Source organism: Melampsora larici-populina (genome assembly GCF_000204055.1).
Source record: "Melampsora larici-populina 98AG31 unplaced genomic scaffold MELLAscaffold_71, whole genome shotgun sequence".
NCBI lineage: Eukaryota > Fungi > Basidiomycota > Pucciniomycetes > Pucciniales > Melampsoraceae > Melampsora > Melampsora laricis-populina.
This window is the reverse complement of record NW_006768835.1, coordinates 257,016-272,839: the sequence shown is the minus strand read 5'-3', so window position 1 is coordinate 272,839 and position 15,824 is coordinate 257,016. Positions and strand designations below refer to the sequence as shown.

The 15,824-nt window shown below is 41.1% G+C and overlaps 3 protein-coding genes across 3 annotated transcripts; all 3 read right to left on the bottom strand.

Annotated features, from left to right (window-relative positions):
- Positions 1-2,813: 2,813 nt before the first annotated feature.
- Positions 2,814-5,179, bottom strand: MELLADRAFT_94700 (uncharacterized protein; the record flags this gene model as incomplete). The annotated part of the gene is made up of 5 exons (XM_007417312.1): positions 2,814-4,434; positions 4,504-4,596; positions 4,665-4,813; positions 4,897-5,005; positions 5,067-5,179. The coding sequence occupies 5 exons, from the start codon at positions 5,177-5,179 to the stop codon at positions 2,814-2,816; spliced, it is 2,085 nt and encodes a 694-aa protein (XP_007417374.1).
- A 1,633-nt stretch (positions 5,180-6,812) lies between these two features.
- MELLADRAFT_94699 (uncharacterized protein) lies at positions 6,813-8,769 on the bottom strand (the record flags this gene model as incomplete). The annotated part of the gene is made up of 5 exons (XM_007417311.1): positions 6,813-7,174; positions 7,255-7,543; positions 7,612-8,030; positions 8,121-8,200; positions 8,264-8,769. The coding sequence occupies 5 exons, from the start codon at positions 8,767-8,769 to the stop codon at positions 6,813-6,815; spliced, it is 1,656 nt and encodes a 551-aa protein (XP_007417373.1).
- A 6,488-nt stretch (positions 8,770-15,257) lies between these two features.
- Positions 15,258-15,533, bottom strand: MELLADRAFT_94698 (uncharacterized protein; the record flags this gene model as incomplete). The annotated part of the gene is made up of 2 exons (XM_007417310.1): positions 15,258-15,413; positions 15,495-15,533. The coding sequence occupies 2 exons, from the start codon at positions 15,531-15,533 to the stop codon at positions 15,258-15,260; spliced, it is 195 nt and encodes a 64-aa protein (XP_007417372.1).
- Between the last annotated feature and the right edge of the window lie 291 nt (positions 15,534-15,824).

Sequence of the window (15,824 nt, the reverse complement as noted above, 5' to 3'; positions counted from 1 at the left end):
CCCCAAGTGGGCAGGGAAAAATGATTGGGAGTATGATTTGTCATAAAATGGTCTATCACTCCACACCTGAGCCATAACACCCACACTACATATGTGTAGCAGGCTCAGTGAATATGTGGTTATCATGTACATACAGTTCTGCTCAGTTATCTGCTCATCAGGACAAGTTATTCATATGTAATACATGCTGTAACTTCTTTCAGATTGAAAAAAGCTTCCAAAAGATTGACTACATACACTGACTCAATGTTTTGGTGTGATCTCATCAACTCAACTGCATGTAACACACTTTCTGTTACTAAGACATAGCTTCAACAATATTGCCTGAGCAGCTACAGAATTATATGTAGTGAATTTTTGGGAAAAAAATTTCAAAGTCGAAAAAGTTACATGTGGTATAACATGTGATTTATTTATTCTGATGGGCAAAAAACTGAGCAGACCTGTATGTACATGATAGACAACTATTGACTTAGCTTGCTGCACATATGTAGTGTGGGTGAAATGGCCCAGGTGTGCAGTATTAGATTCTTTTATGAAAAACTGTACTATTAATCATTTTCCTCTGCCAAATTGGGGAAGTTGAATGATGTTTACAGTGATTAAGTCAAATGTAACATTTCACTGTCATACACTCATACTTGGTAAGACACATATCCATATTCAAACCACTATGGGTGAGGCAATCAACTCCTACTGGAATCAAATGACATGCTTCCAATGTCATTTGAGCTATTCACTTTTGGCCTGACATTATAAGGTTTAATCAAATCAGGCTTGTTCTTCATTCATTTGTATTTGTGACTTGGGCGGAGGAAAAGGGCGCATTTTACACCATGATGGTGTATTTCAGGCATGAAGATGCGGGAATCTGAGGAAAAGTTATTAATGAAAAGTGTTTGACATGGCAGGAAACACCTTTAACATAGAAGCATGAAGCTCCAGGGCCACATCTTCAATGTGTTTGAGGTTACTTTGTGACTTGGGCGGAGTAAAAGGGTGCATTTTACACCAAGATGATGTATTTCAGGCATGAAGATGCGGGAATCTGAGGAAAAGTTATTAATGAAAAGTGTTTGACATGGCAGGAAACACCTTTACCATAGAAGCATGAAGCTCCAGGGCCACATCTTCAATGTGTTTGAGGTTACTTTGTGACTTGGGCGGAGGAAAAAGGCGCATTTTACACCATGATGGTGTATTTCAGGCATGAAGATGCGGGAATCTGAGGAAAAGTTATTATGAAAAGTGTGTGGCATGGCAGGTAACACCTTTAACAAAGTAGCATGAGGCTACAAGGTCACTTTTTCATAGACTTTCTGTCATATTGGTGTTTAGAATACTGTCAATCACCTGGGGGGTGTGACAATCAATCAACATTGCACAACTCATCTGCACAATATGATACAAATTGGATCACCATGCTGCCCTAAACACAATCAAATACAATCAGGATGTCACCTTTAGGACAATTTTTTTCCTTGATTAATGTGATTGTTTGCATGGGCAACACTTTTAATTCATGTGTTTAGCTCAAAATCACTCATCTTGATCCTTGAAGTACAACATCATGTTCAACAATGCACCACTGTCATACTGACCAAGAGACCAAAATGTCTCAAACACATTGAAGACGTGACAATGGAGGCTCATGCTTCTCTGTTAAAGGTAGTACCTGGCATGCCAAACACTTTCCATTAATAACTTTTCCTCAGATTCCCGCGTCTTCATGCCTGAGATACATCATCTTGGTGTAAAATGCACCCTTTTACTCCGCCCAAGTCACAAAGTAACCTCAAACACATTGAAGATGTGGCCCTGGAGCTTCATGCTTCTTTGTTAAAGGTGTTTCCTGCCATGTCAAACACTTTTCATTAATAACTTTTCCTCAGATTCCCGCATCTTCATGCCTGAAATACACCATCATGGTGTAAAATGCGCCCATTTCCTGCGCCCATTTCCTGCGCCCAAGTCACAAAGTCAACTCAAACACATTAGTTTTTCCTCAGATTCCGGCAACTTCAAGCTCAATCATTCAATGATATTTCTTATCATTAAAGACTTTTCCTCTGATTCCTTCATCTTCATCCTCCATCATTCAAATATCAAATTCAACTGGAACACATTAGTTTTTCCTCAGATTCCCGCAACTTCAACCTCCTTCATTCAATGATCTTTCTTATCATTAATGACTTTTCCTCTGATTCCTTCATCTTCAACCTCCATCATTCAAATATCTTTTTATAATCTTTGACAGTTTGATCTTTGTTATCATTAATGACTGTTCTTCTGATTCCTTCATCTTCAACCTCCGTAATTCAAATATCTTTCTAAGAGCTTTGACAGTTTCCCCATTCTCATGGCGCATTTCTCATGGGTGTGCCTGTTGAGGATCTGCATGTCAAAACAAAAGATCATATGGTTCACTATATCAACTTAAAGAGATCACCTTTAGTGGGTTAAAAACATACAACTTCACAGGCCGAAAGATGATTTGTTAGTCTGAACCATCCCACTTGTGTCAAAGTTAAATCAACTGGCATGGGTGAACCTTTGTTATTCATATCAATATGTTTATGTTGTCACTTCAAAGAACTTTGGAAACGGATCAAATGTAGACATTTGCCTTATGAAACATTTAATCAAAGACCAATTGTGAGGAGAAATTTTCATAAGACAAATAGAACAAAAGTCGAGACAAAAATTTCATGACCAATCATTTGTTCAAGTTCCAATTTAGAGCAGACAATTAATTATTAAGAAAAGAAATCATAAGGCAACACCTAAATCACATGTTTGACATATATAAAATTTCAATTTTTCCAATGACGGTCTTCCAGTGCCAGAATGTCATCTGCATCCCTGACATTACGCTCACAGTTGGATGTATAATTGAACTGGCAATCTGTGCCAATCTTTCCAGCTGCTACTGCCATCTTGTAAGTAATTTGTGAAGAACATCCTAGGCGGGTGTAATGAACTTTGACACCATCTTTTAGCTCAACTTTCTCCTTTGAGGGGATAGTGTGATGAAATGTACTTTTACCATTCCACGCTATTTGAACTGCCGACTTATTGCCAAAATTAATTGCCACTCGGAACTCAGGGAAGATAAACCAACCTCCTTCAAGCACAAATCCTTCAGTACCAGTAACAATCTTACCAGTCTTGATGTCTATTGGGTACCATAGACAATAAACTTTACCCTTGTCATTGTCCGTATGCGGCTTGTTATAAAAGTTGGCAAAAGTAAAAGCGAAGTTTGCCGCAAAATCAAGAGGGCCAGAAGGTTGAAGTTTGGAAGTGGACGCCATGGAAGGTGCTTTAAGATCATTGAGCTGCTGGCGAGCCCCTCGGAATCCTTCATTACAGAAGGATTTGAATCGTGAGCCGGTTCGATCGCCAAAGTCAGGGAGCCGATCAAGAAATTTTCGGTATAAGGGTTTTGAAGACCCATTGATGGGCATATAAGGTGAGATGAGGATATCTCGTGTATAGCCTACTGTTTGTCCAAAACAGTACATCTTCCCATTAATCAAGGCCCCATTGGTGGTTACATTTGCCTTACGCTTATTGGGAGGAATCAGAGGTTCCACATGAGTCAAATCGGCCCGCTTACGCTTCTTGGAGGCTGCTGGGATGAGCGAGGCGGTTTTAGAGATGGTGTTACGTTTTCTGGAAAGTAAGGGTGGAATTATTGGAATATCTTCTGCATCGGAAGGTGGAAGTGAAGTAAGGGGTGACGACGGTGGTTGTTGATAGGGCTCTTGGTAATGCGGAGTCTTTTCTAAAGGTTCAAAAGGTTCGGAATCCGAGGGCGGTAGCGAAGTTAGAGGTGAAGAAGGCATATATGATAAAGCACCGTTGATAGAAAGTGGTAAAGTGGAAGCTCCATCGATCAAATCGTAATCGAACTGTTGATCATGAGCGGCAGAGTCGGCACATTCGTGGAGTTTTTTATTTACTTTAGTGGCTCGAGGTCGAAATTCACGTGGGACAGGTTGAGGCGATTTCTTAGGAGTCGGTAATAGTTTTTTATTTACTTTAGTGGCTCGAGGTCGAAATTCACGTGGGACAGGTTGAGGCGATTTCTTAGGAGTCGGTAATCTTCTAAAAAGCTTGGTAGACATCAAAATTGTGGATACGTCCTGTTGGTGTTCTTCGCGTTCTTCAGGTTTCATAGTTTCAAGATCTTCAAAAGCGTAGGTGAAAATGAGTTTCTTGCTTTTCCGGTCAACGAATTGACCTTTTCCATGATCGATTATTGTATATAGGTGCAAGATGATATCCATGGTACGTTCGTAGTTTTCGAATGGGAGAACCGGGTCATTAAGTTGATCACATGCACGACTAAAGGTATTTTCGATTTGCTGGTCAGGCGACTGGTCTTCAGCTCTGGCAGCATTAAGCTCCTCAGCTTGCTTTGCATGACGCCTGTGGGAGAAATCAAAATGGGTCAATTACCAACTACAATTTGCAAGTAGGAATAGCAAGCATACGTACGGCCGTGGTTTGCTATATGTCTTCTCAGGGCGCTGGAAAGGTTCAGGCAACCCTTCCACACCCTCTTCGCGATATCTATCCAGCGCGCGTTCTCTACAGACAGTGAAATGCATATGCATATGTTAGTAGATGGATATCACATAGAGATTGAAATAACTTACACTACTCTTCCTTTTCCGTATTTACTACCCGCCTTGGGTGGTATAGCCGAGCGACATCCGTGATGCAGCCAGAATTCAGGTTTGGGGAAACCATCCGGTGCTAGGAACTGATGAGGTACATGGGCGTAGGACTTGGGGACATCAAAGGGCTGGGGTAGCTGCAGAGAGATCGATATAGGATTAGTTGTCATGATTATTCTATGAGGATTGTGAGAAAGCTTCTGTGACTTACATCATCGTTGGTATATCCAGTTTGTCTTTTGACATTGATCACTTTCAAAAGGTCCGATAGCCAGGTGACTCCAGGTAGCGATTTTTGATTCGAATTTGGATCTTCTTCACTGTATGAAGCAAGTGAAGTTAGTCGCTACCTAAGAGTGAGTTTTTGGCTTTGTAACCCACCATATATTGGTTGGGTGTTTGTCCCTCTTATGACTGGCCCATCCGGGAGTGATGTCGGTGGGCATCTCGTGTGTGCAAACCTTGCAGGAAGATGTAAAACATTTATGAGACATTAGTATTTAGCGAAGTAAGACAGGAAAAAATTGAAGGCATGCAAACTAGGGAGAGCGTAAAGCGTTAGGCAAGATGTCTTTCAAGTTATGCAGATGCTATCCGTGCATCCTGCCCTGCTTACGCACTTCCTTGAGTATAGCCTTCAATCATTTCCTGAAGATGGTTTGGATGTGGAAAACGGAGCTATGGAAATTAGGAGCTTACTAAAGCAAATGCCCCGTGCTGAGATCGATCCCAAATATTGAAAGTGGAAAACGAAACAATGTTTCAGTGTGCAAAAAAGGAGGAATATGGTCCAGCACTCGTATTGATGAGATCTAGAATATTTATGTTACGATATTGAGTAACAACACATGCAAGACAATACCAAAATGATGGGATATGAACAAGTACATACCTCTTTTGACTTCTGTATCTTGGTGAGAGTTGTTTGATGTTGGAAGATATTAATCATACACACGCTGTATGAATTGATGGAATCGATCGATTGGATGTCTCCAAGAAGATCGAAAAAAACTCAGCAAGGTGGGAAAGGATAGCTGCGATGTTCTGAATTAGGAATGATAGCATGTGCGAAAGGTCAGTCCAGAACTCCCAGAGGCAGATGTGAAATGAAATGTTACTTACTTACACTCTATTGATATTGAAATCGATGATGACGGTCCTATAGCGCTTCAACGGTGGTCGCAATTGGTCGAAATAGTCTGAGGTTTGTGTGAAAGGATAGTGACGAAAGATCGAATTGACTCTATTGATATTGAAGTCGATGATAACGGTCCTATAGCGCTTCAACGGTGGTCGAAATCGGTCGAAATAGTCTGAGGTTTGTGTGAAAGGATAGTGACGAAAGATCAAATTGAAATCTATGAGAAAAAGTAAATCAATTGATGTGAAAAGAATCGGCTGGGACTTACAGTGACGACTAGAGCGAGGAGCAGCATCGAATCGAGGCAAGGGTCGATAGGGCAGTGTGGTCTTGAGGAAGACGAAAGGTTAATACTTGTTTATCTTGTGAGTATAAACCTAGAATAAACCTTTTGTACATACATACAGGTCATTCTTTAATGACCTTAATGTTAATGATAACATACAAACTGTAGTGTACTTAGACATTGATATTATACCGGTACGTTGTATTTCGTTTGTAGGGATGAAGCTCATTGTCTCTATGGCTGTGTTGTATAAGATGCTTGGGTTAAGTTTGTGCCCATCTGTGCCTCAGTGGTCAGTGTTCGAGCCCTGCTCGCGGCGCTTTTTTTTCATGATCAAAACCGATAGGAGTATTGTTGAATTTACATCAATACATATCCAATATATCAAATACCTCTATGCAACCTGAGAATTAGACCTATCAGGCTCTAAGGGGAACCGTCCAAATTACACTAGCAACTTGCAGATTGCTCTCAAACTTATGAAGGTACTGTGGTTCTCTGGTATCCCCAAGGGTATTAATAAACTAACAAATTTCTCAGTTGTAACTCAAGGGTAAAGTAGTATAGTATTGAAACATGTGTGATAGTAATTGTGAATTGAGCAAAGAAACAAGAAATCAAGTAAAGAGAGAGTTTGAAAGGTAATTGGGGGAATTGTGTTTGGATGACATATGATGGCAAACAATAAGTCGTGCTGCCTTCAGTTACTTCCGGAGTTACCAGTAAGCTCTGCCATTATTTCCGCTTCAGCCAAGTGTAATGGTGTGGAAGCGGTATCAGACTCGGATTTGTCCGATGTGGTGTCTTTTTGTTCTGTAGCATTCACCTTAACTATAGTGTAGTACTTATTGTTGATATCCTCAATCCATATTTCAACTTCGTCGTTTGTAAGAGAGCTGGGGCCCTTAGCTAGCATCCTATCAGTAATGCAGCTCTCAGGGGTTCGATGGATATCCAGCTTTATTCCACCGCGGAAGTCCTTCTTGGGTAAAGCTTCCTGCAAGTTGGCACATTTTGGGTGTGCGTCTCCCTTTCCCAGATAACCATCACGTAGATAGGGGGCTATTTCGTAAGGAATGCGCTGTCAGCACGTAGTTGGTGGGCAAGAAATAAAACAAAACAGATTTCAAAAAATGTCTTACATATCAGATTGTTGAGGGCTTTGGCTAGCTCAGTGCGTCGTTCAGCTTGTCGGATTGCAGCTGGCGATGGTGCCTTGCGGCCGTCACTTGTTTCGCGAAGATGGTGTGGGGCTTTGGTAGATTCAAAAGTGAAACGTTCAAGCAGGTGCGTCTTCTGCTGTGACCGCGCCCACCTTTCACAAGACATGTACTCTTCCTGAAAGAGGGCTTGGGAGGAGGGTGAATCCGGCGTCCATCTTGCAATCAGAATGTGAAATTGCAGGTTGAATTGATTTTTCAAAACGTGGAGCTGAACATCCAATTAAAGCATAAGTTGTTGGCAGATGATTGAGAGAGATGAAGGGAGTGTAATCTTACCTGCCGCACTATCTTGCCAACTTCCTTTGTCATCAGCTGCTCCATGGTCCGATTTTTCGTTTTGCCGCTATGCCTCCAGAGTCGGCCGTTGTGCAGGTCATGTGCTACTTTCTGGGAGTTGACCAGTCGTTCAAAAATTGGTCCGTATTTGTCATACTCTTGTGGGCTGAGTGGTTCAATTCCAGATGCGGGAGGACTTGCAGAGGGTCCATTGGTAAGTTCCTTTGGTTCATCGCGGAATGACGTTGTAATACCCAGTGGTGTTTGTGTTAACGCAAACGCCTCGCTTGTGGCTATACAGAGCCTCTCAAATAGGCGAGGTGTGAAAACTTCTTGCTCTTCCGGATTATAAGATGACCAAGTTGAGCCCACGATTTGGTTGCGAGCTTTAAATCCCTTTGACACTCCCTTGGGTGGCACTTGGAGTACGATGATTAATTGAATAACAAGGAGAGAAGCAATGGATTAATTGAATATCAACAGCGGACACTTCTTTGAAATTCTCTTACTTGGGGTGTTAGTTGCGATGTTACTGTATGTTTGATAGTTGGTATACATATTGGGTTCGCGGGTTAATGGACCTTCTAGCCTGGTATGTTGCAAACAGCTCAAATCAATTCACAGTTGAAAAAGCAACAATCAAATGACTTACAAAGCTTCATCGAGGACCTTTCTGCTGCATTTCATGATAATGCAAAGCATCGTTTTGTCGGTGCCGTAAGCTGATTGCAACGCTTGTGCCTCGAAGAGTCCCGCGGTCGAAGGTCGGTTATTCTTGGGTAGATTTAGAGAGGTGAGTGTTTTTTCAGCGTACGCCTGGCCCCATTCAACACCGAGTTCATGGTAGTTGCTAAAGTTTGGTTGGACAGACGACATCTTGTGACTAGTAGGCTCAATTTCAGAGAGTGCTGCGATTTGGCTGTCATTTTGGTCTTCGTCTTCGTCGTGGTAATCCTCATCATTGATGTCATCTTCGTCGTCATCTTCGTCGTTGTCTTCATTTCGACGTCGCTTCTTGTTGGGTGGTCTATCACTGACATTTAATGCTCTTTGTTTTTTTACAGTGGTGGTGATGGTGAGTTTTTTGGTGGATGTTTCAGAAGAGGTTCCAGCTGGAAACCGTACAGCCTTTCTACGGCCCGTTCGAGTAGTGGACATTGTAGGAAGTAAAGGATGGATGTTGTGGGGTTGTTGAACGTGAATCGAAGTCAGAGTGTTGAAGAAGAGTGAATGAGATTGGGAACTTGAAAGGCGAGAGTAGTGGTAAAGTAGTAATATAAATTTGTTACATATGGTGGGTATTTGGTATTATTGAGTTACGGTGCACCTGGGTATAGTTGTGACTTTGATAGGTAGAGCAGTGAAAGCTTGTCGTAGAGTAGTGAGTAAGCTTGATGGTAGTAATGGGATGTACAACAGTAGTGATAATGTAAAGTTGCTGTAGTAAGATGTGGAAGTGACGAGTGCTACGTGTGGCGAGTTTTTATATCTTGGTAATATAAAAGATGTGTAGTGGTGAGAGTTTAGGTGCAGTGGTGAGATCCTGTCTCAAATGGTGATATTTGGGATGAGGTTGTAAGAATCAGTGGAAGTGACGAGTGACATGTTGTGAGTTTTTATATACTGGTGATATGTGAGCTGTGCAGTGGTGAGAATACAAGTGTAGTGGTGAGATTATGTCTGAGGCGGGGAGATCTCTTCTGAGATTGTAAGATTTCAGGTTGTGGTGGTGATAGTACCGCTTGGTGCGTGAGCAACCCAAAGGTCCCCCCCTTAGAGAAGTGGGACTTAGGAGAATCTTGAGGTTACCCTAGGAGCTCCTATCTTCCTAGGAAATTCTAAAGGGGCGTTTTCGAAGGCTATAGGATGATAGAAGAGGCTGTATCATTCAATACACTTGGAGGGATTCAGTACACACAGGTGGGTAATACTCCTGTCGTTCTTACTTCATGCCAAAAATTCCGCGCCAAACTGCTTGACTTTTGCGGCAGAACTTGTGGTCACGGACCACACTAAACATTGACAAGCCACAAATTGGCAAAGTCCAACGCTAGCCTCACATGGCTAAAGCGACTGAGGTACAAGCCACTTGATCTTTTCAAACTTCAAAGTGAAATGCATTTAAGATCTTGAGACTACAACTGTTCTGATCAATTGCAATTGAGGTCTTGACCTTACTCCTCTCCACCGTAATGTAGTACAAAGCCAAAGCTATAGAGCTCAATCAAACAGATCTCAAGTTTGTATGTATGTATGTTAAGTCGACAGGGGCAATGAGGGAGGATGAGGGGCAATAGGACCCCCGCAAAGCCCTACACCACAAACCCTCCTTTTGTTGAGGAACGGGTTTCAGGAGGTTCCACCAAGACATGGTTGAATACCGGTGGATTTTTGGCAGAGTACCGCGACCTGATCCGGCCCTCAAGTGATTTTCAAAATACAGGTGATCAACCACCGTGAGAGCGGTTGATCACCTGAAGTCATGATTTCCTTGAAAACCTCTCGAAAACCCGTAATGACAGAACACATTCCCCCTGGTTTAATTATCAGCGGATGAGAAACAGGTCTTAATTTGATTGAGCACGCTGGCTAACCCAGCGAGCCACTTGGTTTCCAATGAGGAAACACTCAATCATTCCCTTTTGTCAAAGGACAGAATTTTTCAAACCGTTCCTCACATTTCGTGTTTTTGCTTTCACCTCAATCATCGCACTTCAAATTGGGTTACCCAATTATCAAGATGGATGGACGTCGTTGTATTGAACAATGTAATGCCTTCATGAATGAACAACAAGGCCGTCAAATCTGACACGACTTGTGTTTTCAGGCTTTGCAGAGACCATTCGCGGTCCAGGCGATATTGTATTTTCTTGTTTGGCTTGTCCTGGAGGCCGCACGATGCAAGAAGAATCCATTCAAAGGCATTCTAAAACGGAAAATCACATTCGAAACCTTGAAAGGTGGAAAACTACTCGCAACACGGCTGTCGCTCCAGCTGCTGTCAGCTTCATATCCATTGAAAATGAAGCAGTGCAGGACAATGATCAATTAAATAATGATCAAATTGATATGGATGAAGATTCAATGGATCCCCCTTTGGTGGAGCCCAACGTGGACGAGTCAGTCGATCATGAACGTGAACAAAGACGACAAGCCCTTGTCAACCTTTGGGCGCGTGATTACACACACATATTTGCATCTCCAGCTCCAGCCTCCGATCACAGTAGCGTGAATAGTGAAGATGAAAATATAGAACATCATTCAATAGATTTTAACAACGAAGATAACCAATCAGTGACCTCAGATCCATCTGACGAAGAGGGAGAAGAAGGAAACGGTGTCAATGTGCAGGGTGTAGAGGATTTGTCGTGGGCGCCTTTCTCCAGCTTAGAGGTCAGAGCACTTGAAGTTATTTTTATAACTATTCCAGAATCTTATTTGCTTCTTTTGATCAGCAACTTGTTGGGTTTCTGACTCTAGGTTCATCCAGGACAATCATGTCACAGCTTCAGTACAAACGTGTCCGTTCTTTTATTGGTCTCCTGAATGTAAAGCTTCCAGCATATAAAACCCTCCAGCGTGTGCGCAAAAATCTCAAGACAAGATTTGAATTTGACGTCTCTGAGTCCCTCAGTCCTTTGGAAAAGCCATGTTTTGGACTCAAGGTCCAGCAGATATTGACTCAAGTACTTTTTTATTTTTCATCTTTGGGATGAAGTCTTTTTCTGCTTTGCTTATTGTGGATTGTATTTTTATAGGAGCTAGCAAATCCATATGTTATGGATCATCTCCAATTCACACCCGAATTGCCAACTTTAACATCAAAAATCAACCGGTTTACGCAATTGAAAAAATGGCGAGAAGAGCTGGATCGAGACTTACGGGTGAAAATGGTGGCCTCTTCAAATGGACAATTCTTCATATATGAGCCAGTCCAACTTATATCAAAAAGAATTGTCATTCCAATATTCTTTTATCAAATCAATAGTCAAGTCTTGGCGAAATGTGCTTTTGCACTTCAATCTGCTTATCAAGACTCTGAAGGATGTCAACGAATCCGTGTCGAGTTTCCATCCATCTCGTCTTTTGATTCTTCACAGCTATCTTCAATTGATGTTAAAAACTTTGCCAAAGGATTGGATCAAATAGAAATTGGTGGCAAGTTGATGAAAGATTTAAGTGGAGACGTGATGTATGGTCAGTATTATACATCTTTATTTGATTGATTGATTGTGACTGACTCGAACTGATAAAAATATCATCATAGAGAATGATGCAAATGGGCAATGCAATGAAGTTCTGATACAAAACGTGTGGAGAAAAAAGGCAGGCGGCAGGATTATTCGACATATGCCCTCGGTGCTTTATTGCGATGATCTCTCTGGAAACATCTCGAAAAGGTGGAATAAACACCTTGCTTTTTACTTCACACTCGCGGGATTACCTTCAAAATTTGTGAATCAGGAATATAACTGCCATTTCCTGACAACATCAAATACAGCAGGGGCTTTGGAGCTTGCCGACCCTGTGATCGATGGAATCAAGTATGTATTTCCTCATTGGTACTGATATTACCATCTGACAATGCCTTGCATTCAGCAAACTCACAACCAACGGTTTCGTGGCATACGACAATCAGTGCAAAGAAGAAGTGCTGGTTATTCCATTTATACTTTGTCATTTAGGTGATTCGCCAATGCATGCCGAAGTCACCAACACGATGAACCCAACGGTTTCTCTCACACCATGCCGAATTTGTGACTTGAAGGTTGAATCATTGGCTCAGAAAAGGTCACGAACATATTTCAGCAATTTTGTGGGAGTTGATGAAAACGGGCACAAGGTAATATCTCTCTTTATTTACTGATTGGATCTGCCACTTACTATTACCATTGAGCATGCGGTTTGTTCATTTGTTCCAGTTGAATTTACCAACTCGAAGCTGGGACAAAACAAGAAAGCAAACAAAAGAACTATGGGAGTTGGCGCAAAAGCCAAACACCATCTCGGTTTTTGACAGTGAATCAGGTAAGTGTGGGGTTCGCGACCAAGGTAATATGCCCTTTGTTAAAAAGGTTCAAGACTTGCATCAAGACATAAACTATTCAAAAGAAGCAGTGGCGCAGATCTGCTCTGAACTCAATGAAGAATTCAAAGAACGGTTATTTAATCCGTTTCTGAGGTTGAAAGGTTACGTTCATTTACCTCCACCGCCAAGTAATGCACTAATATGTTCATTGTTATTACTTAGGATTCGATGGTCATCGAGACACCCCAATCGAAATCCTTCACGTGGTGCTTTTGGGAGTAGCCAAATACCTTCTCCGTAATCGAATGAAGTTATGTTCAGCAAAAGAAAAGGAATGGAATTGATTTGGGGTCGGTGGAGATCCTTCAGCACTTCTGGATTGAGCATTCCTGCAATCCAGCCTAAAAGTATGATAACTCACTTTCAAAGCCTCACAGGAAAAGAATTTCGCACAGTAATACAATCAGCACCATTCATTTTTTTTGAATGTGATTTATCAGCTGAAGAGCGTGAAGCTTGGACATCACTATCCCATCTTGCACCGTTGATCTTTCAGACTGAAATTACGGATATGGAATCTTATCTTGAGCAACTTGGACAACGGGTTGAAATGTTCCTTGTATCAATTGTGAAGCTCTCAGCACAATGGTGCAACAAGCCTAAATTCCATATGCTTGTTCACCTCTCGGCGTCAATCCTTCGTTTTGGTCCAGCTTGCCTCTTTGCAACTGAAAATTTCGAGTCTTATAATGGAAACACCAGAAACTCGTCAATTCACTCAAATCACTTGAGTCCAGGTCGGGACATAGCAAATTCCTTCAATAATCATAGGCTTATCCGGGCGCTCACTTCCGGTTCCCTCCTTTACGATAAGAGACTGAAAACCTACATGGCGGCAAGCCCAAACGTCTCAAACATATTCAAAAATAATGTATTATTTCAGAAGACAGTAGGCTACAATCAATCTTGGAATCAAGAACATAATTTCAAAGTCGGATGTAAGGAATTTCAACTATTTTATTCAAACAAACTCTTGATTGGATGTTTGTTTCTCACAGTTGTTCATAAAACCCAACCACAAAGTGCTAACGAGTGCATACCCAAAGCAATATTTGATGCGTACTCGGCAAAGAATTGGAAAGTTCTTGAGTCATTAACTTTGAAGAACGGCCAGCAATTTAAACAGGATAGTTTTATATCGGTATGTAACAGATGATAATGTTCTTCACGAATTATTCATGCCCTGCTTTGATTGTTTGTATCATTTGGTTTTCAGATCCAATTAACATCTTCAGATGTGCGATTCATAGGCAAGGTACAAAGAATCTGGGGAACAGGTTCCTGTGTACCAGAACAAAGCAAACTGGAGGTTTACAAATGTCAACTTCGGGGAATTAGCAATTTTTACCGTATGCGCCAGATAGAGGTGACTCAACAGTGCTATTGGATCAATCCCCGAGTAAGTAACAACCAATTGATTATTAATTTTGGAAACTTTGGCTAATGCAGATTGTCCAGGATATTGAAGGGGTCCTTAATGTGCAACACGACTGCAATGAAAGCAAATGTAAGGTTGAAAAGGATTGTCCTATCAGGATTGAGCGGCGGCTATCAAAGAATTTTGATCACCGTGTGGTGCATGAGGAGACAGCATCCTATATCCTCAACTTGGGGTCTTTTTATTCTGCGGAACTCCATAGAAAATGGGCCGGAATCTCTTTTCGAAAAGTACAGCCTGAAGACTGGGTGTTGGATATCACAACAGGAATTGAAAATTGGGAGTCGACATTGAGAGACAAGCAGGAAAAAATAGACAAACAACATCAAAAGGCAAAAGATCACAATCACGCGAAAAAGAGGATGTTCAAGGGCAAAGAGAAAGCAACAGAACATGATCAGAGTCAAGAACTTTAATGTCTATTTGAATGTCTATTCCTTAAACTAAGAACTTTAATGTCTATTCGAATGTCTATTCCTTAAACTGTCAGTTAGATAATCATTTCATTTTATTTCATGATGATAATTTCACATCAATTCAATTTGAATCACTATCCCTAAGCTGTCAGATCATATCCCTTGGATATAAAATGTGGTTTTTCGAAAAAATGATGAGACAACTCAAGGAAATCTTTTGTCAAAAAGAAGTTTCTCCTGATTTCATCTCATCCGAGGGTCCATCATGCCATTGAGAAGATTCAAGGAAATCTTTTGTCAAATCACGTCTCTTTCCTTTGTCAAAATCGAGTCTCTTTAAGGAAATCTTTTGTCATAATTTCATCCAAAGGGTCAATCATGGCATAGTACTTTGATACAGACATTTATCAATTCATCTAACACTAAAGGATCTAAAGTCGGTTTGAAGAAAGGAATCAAATAGCCTTCGATGATCGGATTATTAATCAAACTCATCAATAAATGTGACATCTCGTCTTGAGAAAGTTAATGTAATTTAATATAGGCTTGTTTGATTATATAACATCCATAACGAGACAGGATATGATGAAGCTGGAATTCGATTATATAACATCCATAACGAGACAAGATATGATGAAGCTAGAACAGAAATCAAAGACAAAGTGTTAAGTGAATGTAATACCCCCCAAAAAAGTGAAGACGATCATCCCAAACTTACATCCTCTTCTGCCCATAAACCCGGTTCACTCATAGTTTGAATCCAATCACTACCAGCCAACAAGATGATCCGAATCAGTTTCCGTTGACCGGTTTGAACCAAAACCACCGATAAATTAGAATTGGCACAATCTTTGATAAACTGATTGGTAATGGTTGCAGAAGATTCAATAAGTCACCAAGCTAAAGAAAGAATAACCAGAGAGTGTGAATATGTACTTACGTTTGCCTCTTCACATTGAATGAGGTCCATCAAGAGCATCTTGACTTGCAGATCTGCAGCTGGCGGTTTTTTTGTTGAACTTGTCTCAATTCGAATCCTTTCCGCGAGTTTCACTGATTGCTGTCTTCTGTCACACACATGTTACAGTTTTCAATTAATTGATCAATTGAAAGTTCTCGATTGAAGTCCTTTCCTTGTCTCTCAACCCACCACCATCTTTTATCGATCACTCAACCTTTTGACTCATTCCAACATTGAACAATGGCACCTCGAGTTCGTACCAATCCATATGCAAACCTTGATTACACCAAAAATAGGCACGCTTTGGTG